The 21,225-nt window shown below is 35.4% G+C and overlaps 1 protein-coding gene and 1 non-coding gene across 4 annotated transcripts in view; both read right to left on the reverse strand.

Moving 5' to 3' along the window:
- PTPRQ (protein tyrosine phosphatase receptor type Q) overlaps nucleotides 1-21,225 on the reverse strand; it is a 219,885-nt gene that overhangs the window by 67,919 nt on the left and 130,741 nt on the right. For all 3 annotated transcript variants that reach the window (XM_073900607.1, XM_073900608.1, XM_073900609.1), the window contains 2 exons: nucleotides 20,495-20,818; nucleotides 2,893-3,014 (listed from right to left, as the gene is read on the reverse strand). In XM_073900607.1, coding sequence (XP_073756708.1) covers nucleotides 2,893-3,014; nucleotides 20,495-20,818 — 446 coding nt within the window. The remainder of the gene's footprint in view (nucleotides 1-2,892; nucleotides 3,015-20,494; nucleotides 20,819-21,225) is intronic.
- Nucleotides 2,396-2,502, reverse strand: LOC112832109 (U6 spliceosomal RNA). Its single transcript, XR_003210312.1, has one exon. It is a non-coding gene; the product is annotated as a U6 spliceosomal RNA (small nuclear RNA).

Consider the following 21,225-nt stretch of genomic DNA (forward strand, 5'->3'; position numbering starts at 1 on the left):
CACATTCTATAATTAGGTGTTTATATTCTGGTGTCTCCCACAAGAGTGTGAGTTACTTATGTTTTGCATCCTTTTTTGGTGAACAGAAACAATAAATATTTGTTATTTTGAAAAAAATAAAGGGAACAATGAACAAAGGACTACAAAATGCATGAATTTCTGGTAGTATCATCCAGGGTGATGTCTGTGCCCATATATCTTTAAGATTGTCAAGTTTTGCTTAACTTGAGTCTTTTAGGAAAAAAGTTTTATGTCCCTGTGACTAGGATTTAGCAAAGACCAGGCTACAGCATAAGTCCTAAATTCAATGACATGTGTTCTTCCCTGGCCTAGGATCCAATCATTCTTGAAGGTAGATAATTATATATTTATGAAATGAGCTGCAGATAAGCTCTATAAAGACAATGACCACATCAGACTTGTTCTAGGTATCCAGCACCTAGCACAATACTGGCATGTTGGATGTATTTAAAACTATGTGTCGAATGAATAAAGGAAAGAAGGACCTAAATGACAGCCTCATTCCAAGAACCCGGGGAAACTACAGAGTACTACAATCTATTTGAATTCTTGTTATCTTTGACCCAAAAGGTTTGGATGAGCATGTATTTCAACTTGGCAAATTTTATTTGCTACTTGGTGGTTTTTCCTTTCTCATATCACACCACTGTCTGCTGGCTCTAGCCAGGTCTTAACTATTTGAGAAGCTATCATCTCTGTGACTCAAATCCCCTTTATTCAAAATGAATATAATATATTTACAGTAAAATGTTAGATAAGATAAGGTAAAGCTATGGAGAGGCTACTGTGTAACTGATATAAAGTAAGCAATTACCATGTTAGTCATTCTTCTCTCTTTCCCTTGCTTATTTTTAAACTCAATAAGAATATTAAGAAAATGAGGTTATAAATCATTTTTAAAAATATATTATTTTCCCTTCCTTTAAGGTCAAATTTCAAGAGAGAACTATTTTCATTAATAAGGTGTCTTTGATAGATCAGAACGTTATCATTTTGTGATTTGCTTTTAATACATACTCCTAGAGCATTTGACATGTGTGTTGATTACTTTTGGCTAATTACAAACCAAGTCTTCACAAATATGCTCTAAAAAGGAACATAAACAGAAGATTGAATGGGAGTACAAATGCACCAATAATCCCTTAAATTTTCTTTTAATCATGACAGGTCTTTTGAGATAGAAGCACTTCCATTTTAGAAATAACATAAAGACATAATAAAATTATAAACATTAAACAAAAGGTAGGTAGAGACATCAAGGAAGGGGGAGAATTCACCATAAATGACCTGACTCAATGCATTAGATGCCACAAGAAGAGAGTGGTCATCAGGCCCAGTAAAATCCAAGCCGGGCACTCACAAGGTTTTTCCAATCCTAATCCTCGCTAACAACTCTGCATTATTTACATTGTTAAGCACCTTGTTTAAGGTGAAAGGCTTGACTCTCATGTTTGGGTTTCCTTCTGTCTGGACGGCTACTCCAGTCTGGTGCTTTCGGTGGCCTCTTGTTTAAATGTTTGGATTCCCCAGGATTCAATCCTCAGGTTAGTTCTTACAGAAGAGGTTCTTAGGCTACATGTCCCATATTTAATCTCATCCCTTCCTATCATTTCAGCTATCATCTAAATACCAACGCTTCCTAAATCTGCAAATTCAGATCTCCCCTCCTAAGCTCCAGATCTATATATAATAGCGCTAAGGGAGTATCTTCATCTGAAGAGTCTCGGGCATCTCAAACTCAGTGCATCTAATACTGAATTGATTCCTTTCCTTTACAAATCTATTTGTCCTCACAATTTTCCAAATCCTATATCTAAAAGTCATCCTCGATTATTCCTTTCACTCACCATCCACTGATTTTTTCCCACCAAATTATGTAGATGTAAATTGTTTTCCATTCCATTCCCTCACTACATTTTCTCTGTCCTTATCTTTTCTTATCCAGTTATTCTTATAGTGTCCCGTCCCCAAAATTTGCACTAAGACTGCTCTATCCTCTGCAATGCAACCAAGATGATCCTATAAAATAGAAGTCTATATCCCAACACTGCTTTAATTCCTCAATTGACACCCCACTGGCCTTATCATAAAACTCAAATTTCATTACACGTTAGACAGTTGGCCTTCTAATCTAGCTCCTCTCAGCACTTTTCCTGAATGCTTTGACCAAGGATTCCTGAACTACTTGCTTTTTCTTGAATGAATCTTACTTTTTACACTCTTAGTACTACTTCTTTCTCATGGTCTGCTTCAGGTGTTTTTCACAATTAAGCTCCGATGTTACCTTATTTGGGAGCTATTTCTTCTAATGCCTTCTCCCTTCACCTTTTGTTATTATGAGGCTTAATTTCTCACTGTATTATTATTATTGTTTTTAAATATGAAATGCTTCATGAATTTGAGTGTCATCCTTGTGCAGGGGCCATGCTAATCTTCTATGTATCATTCCAATTTTAGTATATATGCTGCTGAAGTAAGTACTTTTTCACTGTATTTTAAACCAGTGTATTATTATCAATTTAACCACTTGTTTACATAGATTATTTATACCCTGGGGATAAATATGACAATCATGCCAATAATACTTTACTTACATTTATTGAGCCTTACTTACATTTACTGAGCCTTACTCAGGCAATGTTTAAAGTTCTTTATGCATATTTTCTAATTTAGTCTTCACAAAATTTCTGTACCCTGGGTACTATTATTAATCTTTACTTTACAGATGTGGATAATGAAACACACATAGGTTAAATAAGTTGCCTGAGGTCTAACAGAGCTAGGATTAAAATTCAAATAGTCTGGTTCCCAAAATGTGTATTCTTAATCACTCTCTACACCGTCTTTTGCATAAAGTAAGATACACCTTACTGATTTGATATCGATCAGATAGAATGTTGGTCCAGTAATGGTAGCAGGTTCACTCCAGCTGATGTTGATGCTAAAAGGTGATGTTGCTACTACATACACATCTTCAGGAGGACCATCTGGAGCTGTGAAAATAGAAAATCAATTACCCTGGGACATTTGAGTTAGTCTTTGCTACAGTACAATAATAGAAAAGGCCATGAGAAAAGGATAGTGATAATGAATTAATTATACATTAATTTATAGTTCACAGCATGCTAAAGGCATTGGCAAATCAAAAGATGTAATTCCTTTCAAAATCATTACTCATATAAGAAACTTCTACATGAGAAATTAATAATCATAAATGTATGATTTTTAAATGCAGTATTTTGAAATTATTACTGTTGCAAAATAAATCTTTTTTAGTAAATGCTTTTATTTAAAAATAGATTGTCTAATAATGTTGTTTTAGGAAGACCTATAGAAACATGTTTGACTACAAAAAAAGTGAAACTGGAACAAGGGAATTATATTTAAAATTGGGTTGCTTTTATTGTTTTCACAGAGGGAGTAACATAGGAAATGGGTTATACAACTGATATCACAAATTTAAACGTTGCCTGAATTCATTATGATTCCACACAACTTCTTTAATTTGTCCTATTTTTATTACTGTTGTTTTTTTTATCAAGGGTGCAAAACAAGAGATAATATTTTAGGGAACTGACTGCTGAAAACCCTTATGTAAATTTTCAATTTGTGAAACTGCTAGGAACTAGAAGAGTTTTTAGTATGTTAAGAAGATTTAGTCACCGTTGATTTGACATACATTGAACTAGGAACACTGTTATGCAAAGCTCTGTCCTCCTATGGCCCCTAGTCAATTCTAGGGGCATTAAATACTGGGAGATAAGAATTTTCCAGTTTTTCTAATTTTTAAATCCACATGAGGAAACACTGCTGAACAAATATTATTCCACAGATCCTGAGAAGGTATAAAGAAAAAGATTATTAAAATATTCCTTTCCTCAAATAATTTATAAGAGCAACAAATTGTACTAGTTTGGTCAAACAAAATTTCTGGACCTCAGCTTCCTCCTCATATGCATATATCATAGTGTTTTAAAAGAATCATGAATTCAAAACATGTGAAAGTGGCCAGTTAGTTTACTATTTGGCCCATCATTGTCAATTAGTACAGTACAATTAGTACAGTATATTATAAGAAAAGGCTAAGTTAAGGTAAGGAGTAATTAGAAATACAAAGAATCTACTGTGAGTGGGCAAAGGGCAAAGTGGTGAATACAGATGGGGCAGGGAGTCTAGGTAAAGTTGCACAGAGTAGATGGGAATTGAATAGGCTTTGAAAGATGAGAAGGATTTCAATAATCGGAGGAGTAGGGTTAGGGGCACTTCTTTGCTAAGAGGATCTCAAGCAAAACCACAAAGACACAAACAGCAGGGTCCACAGACAGATAGAATTTTATCACTGTAGAAATGTTTTCCTTGGTAATCTTATGTTTATTATTTTATACATTCAAAAATATTGTCCTAGGAAGGAGTCCACACACTTCATCAGACTGCCAAGGGAATCCATGGTACAAAAAAGATTCAGAATCCCTAAATTCAAGGAATACAGATATCACAAAGAGACCCATGTTCATATGGTAAGGAACACGCCTCAAATGGGCTTTGGGAACTAAGTTAGGTTATTATGCTAAAGTGTTTGAAGCTTATTCTTTAAATAATAGAATGCCACTGCAGGTTTTTGAAAAAGGAATTATTTTTCTAAGTATTTAGGAAGAAAACTCCAGTAGTTACAGAATAGGTAAGTGCTCTGAAGCATTGAGTCCAGGGAGGCTATTTCCAAAAAACCAGTTAAGATATGATGAGATCCTAAATTAGATTAGTGACACTAGGATTGGATAGGAGGAGATGAATCCTAGAGTCATTTAGAAAATTTAATTAAAAAAAAACCTTGAGGCTGATTATATGTGGGTAAAAACTGACACAGAGGATGTAGCAAAAGCTAATTCATGTGTTAACATGAAGAGAATGTTGATAGAATTCATACCAACAGCATATTCAGGAGCAGATACTGATTTTAGTATGGTTAAGACTTTGAAAGGAGATAATTTTGGATTTGTACTTATTGAGTCTGAGACACAAGAATTGAGAAAGCCTACCTGATCATTTGAAAGATAAACCTAGAACTAGGAAGACAGAGCCAGGATGGGAAAGAATTTTTTAAAAATTTCCGATGATTCTTTACAAATCGAGATAGCATAAATACAGTAAGCGTATCTGGTTCAAGCGAGTCACACGATCTGAAGAGAGCCAAAGGTTTATTTCAGTACCAGATAGTTATTTAAAATGTTAATAGTAGTGATAATTTTTAAACTATGAATGTGTTATTGGCACTTAGAGTACGTTTCCAAGAGAGATGTTATGTGTGGAATTTAGGTCCTCAACTCAGCCCTTAAAAATATATTTTAATAGCAGTATTAAAATATATATTAAATTATTTAAAATATTAAAATATTTTAAAACAATATTCAGATGTAACAGAGGAATCTAGCAATTGTGTATAAGGAAGTTTCTGTGGGAAAATGCCTTCGAGATGTCAAACATATCTTTCCTATGCATACCTTTTCTGACCCTTGTGCAATACTCTGGACATTGACTCAGAGATCTAGTCAGTATGGCCCAGGAAGGCATTCAGGAGAGAGAGTGAAGAGGGGATACTTTAGGATTCAGAGGTTTGATGAACTGAGAAGTGCTAATAATGACAGAATTGGGTACATGATTTCTCTGGTAACTAATGTGGAGAGATCATGGAATCCCAGCACTTAAACACACCTGCATATCCTAACATCTTCAGTCTTTATTACTTCTAATTTTATGATCCTAGATTTATGAAAAGTGTCTCAAATTGTAGCATAATTCATTTAGGTAATTACATACAATAAATGAGAGCTATGAGAGATCTCCTGCCACCAGCATAATTAATTGCTTTTGGATGCCCTAGCAGAATAATTCACTTCATATTCAAGAGTAGCAACCCTCTTTCCTTCTCAAATTGGAGTTCCTTAGAAATGTTATGCCCACCTTAACAAGTTACAAAGTAACAAATAGTATCTCTGAATCTCTCTATGCAGAATGTTAAATGAGGAGTGGATAGGCTTCAGGACCAGGTACACCATTACTGATCATTACTGTACACTCTTCTCACGGAGAGTGTACAGTACTTCTCACTCTTCTGCTTTGAAAAATATAAGATGGTTTGTAGCTTTTAATGGCCAATCTTCTGCTGCCTTTGACTCTACAAATGGGGATGGGCTAGAAGTACAAATTTATTAAGACATCTACTAATTAATTAATAACTAATGTTTTTATTATTTAACATTAATTAATCTTTTTGCAAAACCTGCCTTCTAGCTCTGTAAGAGCCATTATGGAAAGGAACAGTTTTCTGACAGGCCACAAATTTATATACCACTTTAAGAAAATATTTCAGGCTCCCTTTCTCTTTAGTTATACCCAAAAGTTCTCTTGGCTTTCAGATGAAATTTATATGTTTATCCAATCAGCAAATATTGATTGAGAACCTTCTGTGTGACAGACACTGGGAAGACATAAAGACTATAGAAGTGATGGACATAGTTGCAGACCTATCCATATAGAGTTTCTAGAATATAACTGCTCTTCTTCACTCAACTATTTATTGAACACCGACTACATGGTGGGCATTTCTGAAGTGCTGCTGGTGGAGAAGAAAACCGAAGAGATAAAGATCATAGAATCTCTCTTTTAGTGGAGGGAGATAAATAATATATATTATAAAAATTTAGGTAAGTTAACACTAATATGTAAGTAAATTACATACTATGTTAGGAAGTGATATGTACCATGACAAAAAAATGAAGCAGGACATTAAGAATAGGGATGCTGATGGGAATTTCTATTTTAAATATGGCGGTCAGGGCATGCCTCTATAAGCAGGTGACATTAAAAGAAAGATTTGAGGAGGGAAAGGAGCATGTGAATGTTTGAAGGAAGAGTGTCACAGATAAGACTATGGTTAATGAAAAGGCCCTGAGGCAGGATTTTGCCTGGTCTCTTCTAGGAATAAAAAGGATTCCAGTGAGGCTGAAGCTAGGTAATAATGAGAGTAAGAGAGGAAATGGGAGCCAGTTTTAGTAGGGCCTTTAAAGCCAGTGTTAGGGGCTTTGTAAGGACTGCTGTCATGAAAAAAAAACAAAACTGCTATCATGGATAAAAAGACAATGCCATAGTGTATTTTCATGGACTAAAGTGGCCTCTATAGATTTTGACACTTGATCTCTAACTCATACCAGAAAGATGGGTCAAACTTAATTAGATCCAAAGAAGAAATATTATCTCCAGAATCTAATTCATATACCTCTATAAAGTATACCAATTCAATGGCTATTGGGACTAACTTTTTAAACCAAACTCATTCTAGCAGGTGGGCAAGATGGTACATTATTGACAGACATCACAGACAGTTTACTGATAATTTTCTGTGACTAAGAAAGTTGATGAGATTTTTCTGTGACTATGTTGATGGTAGCCTGTCTTTGGAAGTATTTCCAAGGAAATATGTCTACATCTCCTCTGCTCTATAGTTTGGGTCTTTTGGGTCTCAAGTGAGGGCAGATCCAAAACCATTTCCCAAAGTAAACCTTGCGTAGTCTTGCAAATACGTCTGTGTCTACATAGCTCAGAAAGCACTATGAAGCCTTACTTCAACTCTTGTCTTTCATAGGAAAATGTCAACCCTGCAATCATTCCTTAAATGCTAGTAATCAAGCCCCCATCAGGGAGCATCTGCTACCCCAAGCAGAGCTGAGAGAAAAATGACATTTAAAGATCATTCATGGCACACACTAATCAACTGGACTATGCAATATTTTCAGTTCTATACACTAATAAATCATTATAAGAAAAAGGCAAGGTATTTAGCCCCTCACTGAGCTGTGCTTTAATGCCATTTCTTGAACTTTTCCCAAGGACTTTTTCTTTTTTAAGAAACACTCTAAACAACATCTGCATTTTCAGTAAATTTGATGAAATTGCCTGTTTTTTTATACAAGTGTTTCCTGTGTTGAATCCTTTGTGAAAAATTTCTTAGAATGTAGTATATCAATCTGTATTCTTGAAGGATTAGAATATGACATAAGAACTCCTAAATTTGAATTAAAAAAAATAAAATAAACTGATATAGGAATATATTATAGGCATATAACTGATTCTTATTTTATCTGTATAAAGCAATTAAAGATAATCACTTAATTCACAGATAATTTAAGAGAAATATATAGAACACCAAAATGCTTGTCTATTATAAAACAGTATCTAATTATTTTAATATTGCCCAAATATTATAGAATACTTTTAAGCATAAGATATTTTCAAATTTCTTTTAGGTAATATTCTTTTGGAAATTCTCAAAATTCCAAAAATATATAATAATATATATGAGTATTTTTTTCTCTTTTATTCCAATGTGTAGTAAACTATTACTAGAGTCATATAAGGGAGAATGCAAAGTCACAATTATAAATGTCAACCAGCAAAACCAAGTAACCTTAAAACAGTAAAGGTGTGGGGAGATGAAAATATGCCAGTTTAAAAGCTTAGTAACATATAAACATCTTTGGAAGACTTTGTTTGTCTCCCCATAAACTGTCACATTCTGATTTAGGATTGTTTGTGAAATGAATCTGGTCAGTAATGGGCCAAGATATCACTATACCCTTTCTCTTATAAATCACAGCAATTTACTCAGTAGGAATGATCTATCTTTATTCTCTCATTCCCCATAATCCAATCACTTCCTCTCATAAGCACTTTTCCCCTGGTTTTCACAATAATGCATTTTCTGTAACTAACAACCATCATTTCCTGATTATCATGCTTCTATCCTTGCACAGGAATGTGGGTCTTATGTGGGTCAGGGTCATCTTTCCCATCCATCTGTGTCCCCATGCTAAGTGTGTTAGCTGAAAGGTGAGTCTGGATAGACCATCATTTTGCCTCATACATATAAGAGTTTTAATGCCCCCAAGTCTATGCCACTTTGATTAAGAACCATATATTTTGGTGTGTCTAATACTATACTTTCAAAATAAGCACATTCAAAGACTTATTAGTAATTTTGCCTTCTGCAGATCCCTGCAAATTTAATTTAAGGATGAAAAATGTAGAAAATATTGTACAGTTTTTTAGTGCACCATGCTATCGTGACTTTCCTAAAAGAATAAACATAACTAAATAAATGATTTGACAACAACCCACAAGACAGAAAATCTTGAGCTCTGCACACATGTGATTTAAATTGTCTGTATATCTATTTCGATTTAAGTTGAGCTTAAAGCTTATTTCAAGGGTCTACCCTTCAGGGTATTTGGGTTTCAGGATTTGGTAGAGTAGACTACCACATTCCTAGCTACTATCATCACTACATGAGGGACTCCATTCTTTCTTAGCTCATACAAGTATTAGCCCCTAGGACTGTGAGTTGGCTTTGATTCAGCACACCTGGAAGAATAAGCTTTAAGTTTTACTTGTCTCCCAGGCCTAGAGGAAATCTAATTGGCTAGGTGGTTTGAGTGGATTCCTTGCATTTTAAAGAATTCAGCTCATCAAGGGACCTGAAGTTCAGCAATTAGACTGAATATATGCATGCAGGCCAAGAGCATCCTAGGACATATCCTATTGGTTACAACACTACACTAATCAGTTATCCTTCCCTGGTGTTGAATGTTTCCCTAAAGCCCAGTGATCTCACTGCCTAACATAGGACAATATAGTTGGTGTATAAAATATTTCCTACCATTCTACAGGACCTTAATTTTGTTTTATAGTTAGATTTTCCAACAGCAAGATGGCATCACAAAGGCAAATATTTTAAGCCTAAGAATCTGTCTAATCAGACTGCTTGATGAGTACTGAGAATGATTCATGGATGCTCATAGTATTAGATCTCACTGAATGACCATTTTCTGTGATGTGTAATGAGTAATTTTCTGAGTCATTTCAGTCTGGCTTAAGTTGAAAAAAAATACAAAATACAAAAAAACTCTCACTTCCAACACTAGTAATGCCAGGTAAGAATAAAAATATTCTAATATTAGTACTATTGCTTTTAGGATCAGATAATACATCTTTTTCTAGAATAGCATCATAGCATCATGTTTATAAAATAACTTTCTACAACAGTGGTTCTCAAAACGTGGTCTCCACACAAGCTGCATCAGTATTACCTGGGATATTGTCAGAAAAGCAAATTCTAAAGTCACACCCCAGACTTAACTGAATCAGAAGCCTGGGCAGGGATTAAATTACTGCTTCTGTGAGGGTTAGGGAAGCAGTGGAGGAGGGCTTGGGAGCTGGTGGTGATAAACATGGAAATGTGCATCCAGCCAATACACACTCCACACACTGGTCTCCTCCTACCTTCCATTTATTTTAATTCTGGATAAATTATGGCAAGTTTTCTCCCTACTGTCACTCCCTCCCATTCCCAAAGTTTCCACAGTTATAATAGGCCATTGTATTCCAGAAGAACGCAGAAGCTCTGCGAAGGAACCACCTGTAATAATACAGATAAGGCCACCAGCATGTCAGATGAGGCCATCACCACAATGGAGTACCGGAGCCAAGATAAATGTCCCTATTTCATCCTTCCATTCATTGTATGTAGGTAAGATAACTATCAGGTGTATCAGCAAAGAGAAAAGAAACTGAAAGTGTAGTTTGAAGAAAAGTGCCATCCAATCTGTTTGCAAATGGAGATTGTTGGATTACATACTCAAAGCTTGTCTAACATCTTCAGGTCTGTTTTAGTCCTGGTTGTCGAAGTTAATAATATCACATAATAATAATCCTTAAAATTTCTTTTAACTGGTTCTTAGTCCTTTTGCTGAAAAAGACATTGCATTTGTTCGTGCAAATGGGATTTCAAAATATTTTTTATAATCTGGAAAACTTGCTTAAGGTTTGGCAAAAGCTTTTTTTGGACACTAAATATTGAATTGGATACTTTAGCAAATAGTTTAATTTTAAATGCTTACTAGTATTTCCTTTAAATTACTATTTAACCTGGATAGCTTCTCTTTGTAATCCTACATAGCACCTCTCTGCTTTTTTTTTAAGGTTTCATTTATTTGAGAGAGTGAGAGTGAGCAAGAGAGAGACAGAAGGAGCAGGGGGAGGGGCAAAGGGAGAGGGAGAAGCAGACTCCCCACTGAACAGGGGTCCTGATGAGGGACTTGATCCTAGGATCCTGGGATCATGACCTGAGCCAAAGGCAGATGCTTAACTGACTGAGCCACCCAGGTGCCCCTCTCTGCTTCTTTTTTGTGGTACTTTCATATCACCAGGAGGTTTTGCCGAAGTCCTATTCAAGATCTAAGAGCACAGACTCTAACCTAGAAATAAATGAGGTTCATGAATGAATCAATGTGTGTAAAGTTCTTAAAATAGAACGAGCACATAACAATTTGATAAGTTTGGCTATTGTTGCCATTCTTCTTCTTTTTTTTTTTCTGACAGAGAGAGACAGAGAGAGAGGAAACACAAGCAGGGGGAGTGGGAGAGGCAGAAGCAGGCTTCCCGCCCAGCAGGGAGCCCGATGCGGGGCTCGATCCCAGGACCCTGGGATCATGACCTGAGCCAAAGGCAGATGCTTAATGACTGAGCCACCAGGTGCCCCTAAAATATTTTTATTTAAACTCTGGAAACTTGTTTTAATAATCTGGCAAAACCTCTTCTGAGTTAAATATATAGTTGAATGCTCTATTAAATTCTGTAATTTTATATGCTTACTGTTTTGTCATTTAAATTATGATTTCACCCAAATATCTTCTCTTTGTAATCATATTTAGCAGCCCAAATTTAGACATTGTTCTCTTTTGTTTTCTTTATGGACTATCAATCTACTATGATTCCACCTTGCTATATAAATACATTAAATTTATTCTCTCAGTTAATCATTTAGATACTGTTAATGCTTCTGAAATAGGCATGTATTATTTTCCTTTATTGTTTGAAATATTTCTCAATATATTACATGCATATTTCTTTCCTAAGTGCAGTAATCATACTTAGTATGCTAATGAAAAGGAAAAATAAAAACAATATGAGCAATATAAAATAGACTGGTTTTGTGAAATAAAAGAAGCTGAACATGTTAAACATAGTAACTGGGAGAATTTTAATTTTGGCTATAACCATGTAAGTATTTGAAAGACAAATTATAGACAAAATGAAGAAAAGAATTAGTATGAACTATTTTGCAATGGAGAATTTTGGAATTGAAATACTTTCACATGAAGTCAAATGCCTTCAAGTCCAAATGCCATAGTCATTTAGTCTTAGATACTGAGGAGGCATGGAGGGTGGAAACATACATAACACATGATCACCTAGTTATCTCTGCTTTTTTTTTTAAGATTTATCTATTTATTTGAGCGAGAGAGAGAAGGAGAGAGAGAGAGTACATGAGTAGGAGGGGCAGAGGGAGAGGGAGAGAGAATTTCAAGCAGACTCTGTGCAGAGTGTGGAGCCCCATACGGGGCTTGATCTCAAGACCCTGAGATCATGACCTGAACCAAAACCAAGAGTCTGACGCTCAACTGAGGGCACAACCCAGGCACCCCTAGTCATCTCTGCTTTTAAGGAGCTCAGAGTTCTACAAAAGAGAGAAAAAAAAAATTATGAAGCAAAATGTTCAGTATTTGAGAAACAATTTTCGAGATGTGGGAGTGGAAAGAGGAACTCATAGAAGGGATTGCAAAAGAGATGTTTGGTGAGAAATATAAAGAAAAGGAAGCTTTTCTCAAAAAAAAAAAAAGACAGAAAGGACAGTAAGAAAGAACAGCAAAGATTCTGGAGCACAAAAGAGAAAGAGCAAGGGGAATAGAAGCAAAATCACAGATGACCTACCTTATAGAGCATACTAAAAAGTATGATTTTTATAAAACAGGAAAATAGAAAACTTAAAGATTTTAAGCAGGGGAAAAACATTGTCAGATAGGTATATTCAAAAGCTGGGTTCAGGTAGAGAAAATGGGACAAGAAAGATCATTTAGATACCTTTGTAATAATCTAGGAAATTAATTTTAAGAGTCTGGATTGAGATGTTTAACAGAGGAAAATAAACAAATTCAAGAAGTACTTAGAAGGTAAATTCAATAGGACTCAGGTATAGACTTGGGGGTGAGGGATGGGAGACGGCTAGAAATAATAAACGATCCTAGGTGGCTGGCATGAACAACTAAATGAACAATGGTACAATGCACTCAAACAGGGAACACAAAGGCAGGCAAGGTTTGCAGTGGGGCGGGGGCAGGGGTAATATGGGGTCTGACATGTCTGTGTCATGTAAGCAGTCATACCAGTTACTTCAACCTACAGGTCTAGTAGAGAGATGTCCTCTTGAACTACACATTTGGGAGCTTCAGGCAGCTAACTGAGAAGGCTTTCAATAGCATCTAACTCATTTCACAGAAGTACAACCATCATGTCTAGAATAAATTATAATCATTTCTTCTAGTGGCAGCAGGTTAGAGCCATTCTAAAAATGCATTGGCACTAAATGGGCTTCTTTATGTCTTGGATTATATTTTCCTATTTATTTGTGGCTAACATCTCTTCTAATCTTTATATAATTGCTTCTTCATAGAAGGGATAACACCTACCTTTGTTATGATAGCACTTATCACGTTATAAGTGCATTACACCATTTAGAATAAATTAAGGAAAATAATTGAATATATAGTAGCTCAGTAACCATTTCTTATTTCTAAAAATTGTTAAGGCATATTTTTCCCTCTATTTAGTTTTTCTTTTTAGATCATAAAGTTGCATTCCTTGGAAGCCTCTTTGATGAGGCATGTTTTGTTGAAATTTTTTTTAACCTAACAGATGTTTGGGTAGTTAAAATTCCTCATGAGTATGGTATCCCGTGGTTTTCACAACCTAAGTGTTACCCCAGGAATTTTCCTTTCTTGCTGTCTTCCAGTCCTGGTGGTCTATAGGAGATGCACATTATGAGAGTCTCATTTCATTCCATACGAATTTCACACCCACACTCTTTGAAAGTTGTACATTTCCTCAGCATTATAAGTACTTATTGTGCACCATGGAGATATTTAATAGTTTTCCATTCTACATTCCTCCCCCACACACAACTCAAATGGGTTTTGAGTATAAGTGTAATCAGAAAAAAAGAGATGAGTAAAATAATCTGCAAGACTTTAATGTCTCAAGTTAAATATTTCTGCCATTTGTAATTTTTGTGATTATGTTTGTATTTATACACACTCAGCATGAAGTAGAGAGTTTCGGCTATTACACAGATGACTTAAGGAGAAAAGCAATTCGGCTTCAATTATCTAGATCAGAGTATGTGGGAGAAAGAAATGTTAGCTTGAGTTGGCTGAATATTGTTTCCTTTCTTCACTCTAGTTTACAGTGGTAGATTCAAATGTAGAAAGTAACACAATTTAATTCTTTGTTTGCATTCTAACTTTGCTTCCTGGATCTTCAATTTGAATACTCTTCTTTAAGAGCTCAAAGAGAGATAATACTATATATTTTCTTATTCTACAGGCCATTTCAGAACATTTTTATAATATTTATTATTCAGACTGGGTGGTCTTTTAGAGTTATTCAATTTTTGAATTTTGAATTCAAAATTTTGAAAAAGTTGATATCAAACTAACCACGAATTTCCAGCTCCTTTCAAGAAGTTCCAGGCTTTTTGATATGAGGGCCTATTACTAAGTGCTTATGTGCAACTCGATGCCATTAGAAATGCACACATATGAAATAGTGATTTATACGAATTTATTCTGTTGCTTAGTCTTTCCCATCATTGAGAGAAATTGTTCATTTTCATTTTATCTTCTTACATCAGATTATGAAACAACATAACACTTTTTTGAATAATGACTGATATTACAAAACATTAATTTTCTTCACTCATATTACTTTTTATGTTTGTAAAATGTCTTTAATACTTTTCATCTTTAATATTCAGAATAAACACCTAATCATTACTTATTTTTTATCTTAAAAGCATTACTGCTTATCAAGATTTTTGTTGCCGGACTATTTTATTTTATTCCTTTTTTTAAAAAATTTTATTTATTTATTGGAGAGAGAAAGAGAGCACACAAGCAGGGGCAGAGAGAGAGGGAGAAGCAGACTCCTCGCTGAACAGGGAGCCCAACATGGGGCTCAATCCCAGGACCCCAGGATCATGACCTGAGCCAAAGGCAGATGCTTAACCAACTGAGCCACCTAATTTATTTTATTCTTGTATCAGATATTAGTTCACTATATATATTATCTGGCAATAATATGTGTAGTGTCTTTTTGTCTTTCATATCAAATGCAACCTCAGATGATCTCTCCTGGGCTTAATATAATAAATAAAACTTTTCTCTCACTGTATAATTATGAAATTCAGATATATATGTGTGTGTATATGTATATATGTGTATGAATATATGTATATATACACACACAATTCAGAAAAATGTCTTCTCCATTCCTGAGAAAAGGGGTAACCAACTCATTCTAATAACTTATACAATTTATTATTCCCATACATACAAATACTCAGATGAAAAGCGAGTAAGTTTGCAAATGCCAAGAAAAATCATATGTCTGTTGTCACAAATTTTTTTTTTTTATTTGACAGAGAGAGAGACAGCAAGAGAGGGAACACAAGCAGGGGGAGTGGGAGAGGGAGAAGCTGGCTTCCCGCGGAGCAGGGAGCCCGATGCGGGGTGGATCCCAGGACCCCAGGATCACGACCACGACCCCAGCCGAGGGCAGACGCTTAACGACTGAACCACTCAGGTGCCCCTGTTGTCACAAATTCTGAAATGTATAAACTTTTTTACTTTTCTCTCTAAATCACAGTGGTAGAAAGGCACTTTCCATGTATCCTCTGGAACTAAAATAAGAAGAATTTTTTTATTCTACTGATAAACAACAAAGTAGAAAATCAGCTCTCAAGCAGAAAGAAAAAGAGAAAGGGAAAAGCATTAGTATAAACAACCTATTTAAATATTGATAAATATCTTCATACTCAAGTATTCTCTGATGGTGAATTCAAATTTTGGCAATGAGATACCTGATCCAGGGAGAAGAAAAGTACCAGATAAAAGACAAACTAGTGCTCTGTAGAGAGGCACCTGGAAGCTGGGATGAAGAGAAGCCAAGATTACTTTCTCCATTGCACCAAGAACTAACCAACCAACTAACCACCAATGACAAAGGGAGACATCCTGGTAAAACTAGGAAAATAATGCTTTAAAAAAAAAAAAAGCTCACACTGATTGTGAAAAGTTTGCAATACTCTACCATTATTCCTTTAAACCAAAATGAGCAAAATGGAGTAGTAGGAAATTGAAAATGACCTAATTCTAGCAAGTTGATCACAGATCTTAAAAAGGGGGTAAGGAGGAGGGGAGACCAGGTGGAAGCAATGACATTCAAAAGGAAAAATTCCTAAATTTTCAAATTAAGACTGTGAGATTCTTTGAAAACTCAGCTTTGCAGTTTCATTTAGCAGATTCTGAATTAATCATGCTAATTGTCATTTTATGCTAACTGAACATTTATCATTATGTCTAGAGTGCTTGAAGAGATGATGCATTCAGAAAATCCACTTGCTGGCTCACTGTAGGCGGTAAAAGCAGGTATTATCCAAGTGACATGATCGTAAGGCGTAGGTTGGGAATCCTCAATGTTTGAATCCTCAAACATTGTGCAGGCAGAAGGTCTAGTTAACTAAAGCCTCCAAAGTAGCTGTCCACAGGCCAGATCTGGGCTACTGATGTGCTTAGTTTGAACTACTAAATGATTTTAAATAATAAAAAAAAGAAAGCCAAATTGTTACAAGCAAGAAGCTGAGCATTTTCACATAAAAAAAAAAAATCTAAATTTCCTGTTTCTCTGAAAACATCAGAAGTCCTAATAGCATGACCTGTCTATAGGACAGTAATAAGCCTTTAGATAGCACATTCTCTGTTAATTTGTCATGGTTTCCACCACTCCCAATTGCCTTGCATCAGCCTACTTCATTCATTATAGTACCCTTTCAGTTAACTTCCAGTTGCCTCAGGACTTTAAAGTTTATTCATTCAGTCAATGTCCCATTTTTTTAAAAGATTAAAAAAAATTTTTTTAAAGACTTTATTATCCATTTAAGAGAGAGAGGGAAAGAACACAAGCAGGGGGAGCAGCAGAGCGAGAGGGAGAAGCATACTCCCCGCCGAGCAGGGAGCCCAATGTAGGGCTCGATCCCGGGACCCTGGGATCATAACCCGAGCCAAAGGCAGACGTTCAACCAACTGAGCCACCCAGGTACCCCATTCAGTGTCCCATTTTTAAGTCAAATCTTCATTTGTGATTTTCCAGGTTGATGCAACTGAAATCCCTATTTTCCTACATTCTTATCTCTTCGCATGTATTCTGTTTTCTAGTTAATTGGATTAGAATAGTTATTTTTTCTCAAAACCAACAGGTTCAAAATAACCATGCTTACTGACTAAACCAATCCAAATTTGATTTTTCCTTTTTTTTTTCTTTTCTGTGTTATGGCACCATCATCCTCAGTATCACCTGAACTTGAAAACAGTTCATTCTCTCCTACCCACTTGAGTTTACTCAATCAAGTTTAACTCACTTAGGAAATAGTAATAGAGTACCTACTCTTACCAGGCACCATTCTCTAGGCAATAAGAAATAGCAATGGTCAAGACAGATTCTAAAAACAAATAAAAATAAAAAGCTATTACATAATTATAAATGCTCATTAAGATAACATGATATTCTAGAAAAAGACTGCAAAGCTGTTTTAGATTGGGTGGTCAGGGAAATCCATTCTGAGCAGGAATCATTTAAGTAGAGGTATACATTATGAAAAGCTGCTCATGTCAGGCTGGGGGTGAAAGAACATTCCAGTCAAAAGAACATTCCAGAGGGTGCAAAGGCCCAAGTTCTGGGAGTTTAGTGTGTTCAAGCAACAGAAAAAAGTGTATAGTGTGAGTGATGAGTAATGGTAAGTGGGAAAGTAGTTACGGATAAGGTCAGAGTTTTAGGTAAGGGCCAGGTCATATAGGACTTTGTTAATAATGTTAAGAAATTTGAATTTGGGACGCCTGGGTGGCTCAGTTGGTTAAGTGCCTGCCTTCGGCTCAGGTCATGATCCCAGGGTCCTGGAATCGAGCCCCACATAGGACTCCCTGCTCAGCGGGGAGCCTGCTTCTCCCTCTGCTTGTGCTCTCTCTCTCTTCTGACAAATAATTAAATAAAATCTTTTAAAAAAAGAAATTTGAATTTTATTCTAAAGCAATGGAAATCCATTGGATGGCTTTAAACAAGGAAGTGACATCATCTGATTTAGGTTTAAAAAGATCAGCCTGGAAGCTCAGGAGGTCAGTTAGGTTAATGCAGTGATAAAAGTAATGAAGGACAGAACTAGTATGTTAGCAATGCAAATGGAGGGATGTATTTAGATGGCCCAGTTGAAATAAATCATTGGCAGAGTTGAGGAGGAAAAGAACACTGCTTAGGTTTTCATCTTCTGCAACCAGAGGAGTAATGGTGCACTTTACTGAGATAGGGAAGATTGGAGGAGAGGTTTGGTGTTTAGACCACATTAAATTTTGAAACGTAAATTTGACACACATGGCCAATGATGTCAGTTGATCAGGTAAATACACTGATCTAGGTTCTAGGGACGAGTCAGAGCTAGAAACAGATATTTGAGAATGGTCACTGTATCAGTAGACCTTAACGTCACAGGACAGGATAAAATCACTTCCAGGTAAGATCTCCTAGGGGTTGTGTGTTGATACAAAAAAGGGTCAAATATAGATATCTGGGCCCTCCAACACTTAGATTTAAAAAAGGAATGAGCAAAGGAGACTGAGAAAGACCTACCAGGGAGAGAGGAGGAAAAAAAAGAAGGGCAGATATTACAGAACCTAGAGGCAAAGTGTTACAAGGAGGAGCGGCTGAATAATTGTGTTGAAAGCTGAGTTGTTTGGGTTCTATCTCAAATGTTGAATTGCATTAACAAATATTGATTGGAAATTTATTATACAAAAATTACACCAGGCATTCCTGGGAATACATTTAGTAACCTAAAAAATAAAGCCTCTAGATCAAAGTTTATCTATAAAGTCCTACAACAGCATCTATTTATCATTGAAAATCTCACTGTATCTCTCTTTGGTACTCTACTTATAGGTACCAAAAAATTTTAGGAAAATGTGATTTGGATTTGAAAGGAATCACCTAGTAACAGTCTTGATCAAGATAGAAGAATGGTAACATAAGATCCCTATTTGGATGGTTTATGTGGGAGGGTATTGCGATTGGGTGACCTGGGCAACTTGAAATTTGCTCAGGATGGCTTGGGGTGGAAATGGCATTTCCGACAGTGCAGCTCTGGCTTTCAGCACTTGACTTGCAATTTATTTGTTTTTCATGAAAGCCATTATAATTCTATGTAGATACTGTTTAGGATAAATAGTAGAAATTTATTTACTTACTCATGGTTAATCATGTTATGTAACCAAATAGGGTAACCAGTTAGCTTTAAAATATAAAACTAAAGTTATATATAGCATTTTTACCACACTTTGAATAATTTCTATGGAAAAGCATTTAAAGAGCTCTTTCTTGAGTACAAAAGTCCTAAAAATGGGTAGATGGCAGAATAATTTTGAGAAATTATTTTTGTGTTTCTTTTCTGTGTTTTTTTCCTTCTCCACATCTCAAACTCGGAGTTGAATCTTTGGTATTTCTTTGCCTCAGAATTTTATATAGGTATAAAGCACAAGGTGAAAAGTTGCTTGCCGGGAGATCTATCTCAGCAGTTGTGTGTGTGTGTGTGTGTGTGTGTGTGTGTGTATCCCTAAAGTCACCGAAAAAGTTGTGAAGTCTGGCTTAAAAGCAACAGAGCATCCAGGTATGAAGGGAAAATGTAGGCATGGACAAAGGGTGCTCAATGGCAATCAGTATAACCTAATAATATACTACAAGAGAGGCCCAAAATGCTTTATTCCAAGAGAAGACTCTAGGACTTTGGTGGAACTCTGAAAGTCTGAGAAAAGCCTTAACTAATAATGTCTGAAATTGAATTTCCCATTGGGATTCAATTAAATTAAAAACAAATGTTATTACGTGCATTAGTTTATACACTGAATCAGTAATTTTCATGTTCAGTGATTTTACACAAAATTATATGAAGTAAAAATCATTAATTCAACAGCTATCAGTGTGTGTATGTATACGTACTTATTTATTTATAAATATGTATATATTTATTTCCTTTGCATGGAAGCAATTCCATGTAGATAGTATTCAGGATAAGTAACAGAAATTTATTTAGGTAATTATGATTAACGATGCTGTCTGAACTAGTAAGGTAACTGGTTATTTTTAAGATATAAAACTAAAGTTGCAAGAGCAATCATTACCTATACTTTGAGTGATTTCTACAGAAAAACATTCAAAGAGCTTTTTCTTGAATGCAAAATTATAAACACATATACAAGATAATACTTACGACCAGCAAGGGTTTGTGTAGATATCCAATTGGAAGCATTGCCATAGCCGGCATTGGTGCTGGCAGCCACTTGGAATCGGTACCATCTAAATTTCTTTAATCCATACACTGTCTCTTCAGTTAAGTCAGCTTCATAAAGGTATTGAATTTTTTGATATTCAACACATTCTTCAGAATCCCATTCTATGCATCTCTGAGCCCGCAGTTGAGTGGTGATCTTGTAATTTTGGAAGTAGCCAAGGATAGTGTCAGGTCTCATCCATGTTAATGTTGCACTAGTTGACTGAACATTAGAAAAAACAATATTTGTGGGAACACTGGGAACTAAAAGTTAAAGGAGAAAAATTGAAAACAATTAGAATTACCCCAAACTGTCAAACAGAAGGAAGAAATGGATTCAAAAATATGTCTTTATTATACATCTAGTAGCAATCTCTTATTACAACTGCCTTTAGATTAGCATCACCACATTTAATGAGCAGAACCTTAAGGTGATGCTTCAGAGACCATTGATTCAAAAGTAGAGGACAAAACAACCGTGATTTGATTAATTCCCAATTTTGCTCCCAAACTGACTCATAAGAATCTCATATAAACTTACATTGGCTTCATATATAAACACTAGTACAAAGAAACTTGTATGCCCATTTAATCTTATGTACTTCCCTGGGTATGGACTGAGGTTTTTTTTTCCTTAAATTTTTTATTGTTATGTTAATCACCATACATTA

The sequence above is a fragment of the Callorhinus ursinus genome, unplaced genomic scaffold (genome assembly GCF_003265705.2).
Source record: "Callorhinus ursinus isolate GAN/ISIS: 27379988/994484 unplaced genomic scaffold, GSC_fseal_2.0 scaffold14, whole genome shotgun sequence".
NCBI lineage: Eukaryota > Metazoa > Chordata > Mammalia > Carnivora > Otariidae > Callorhinus > Callorhinus ursinus.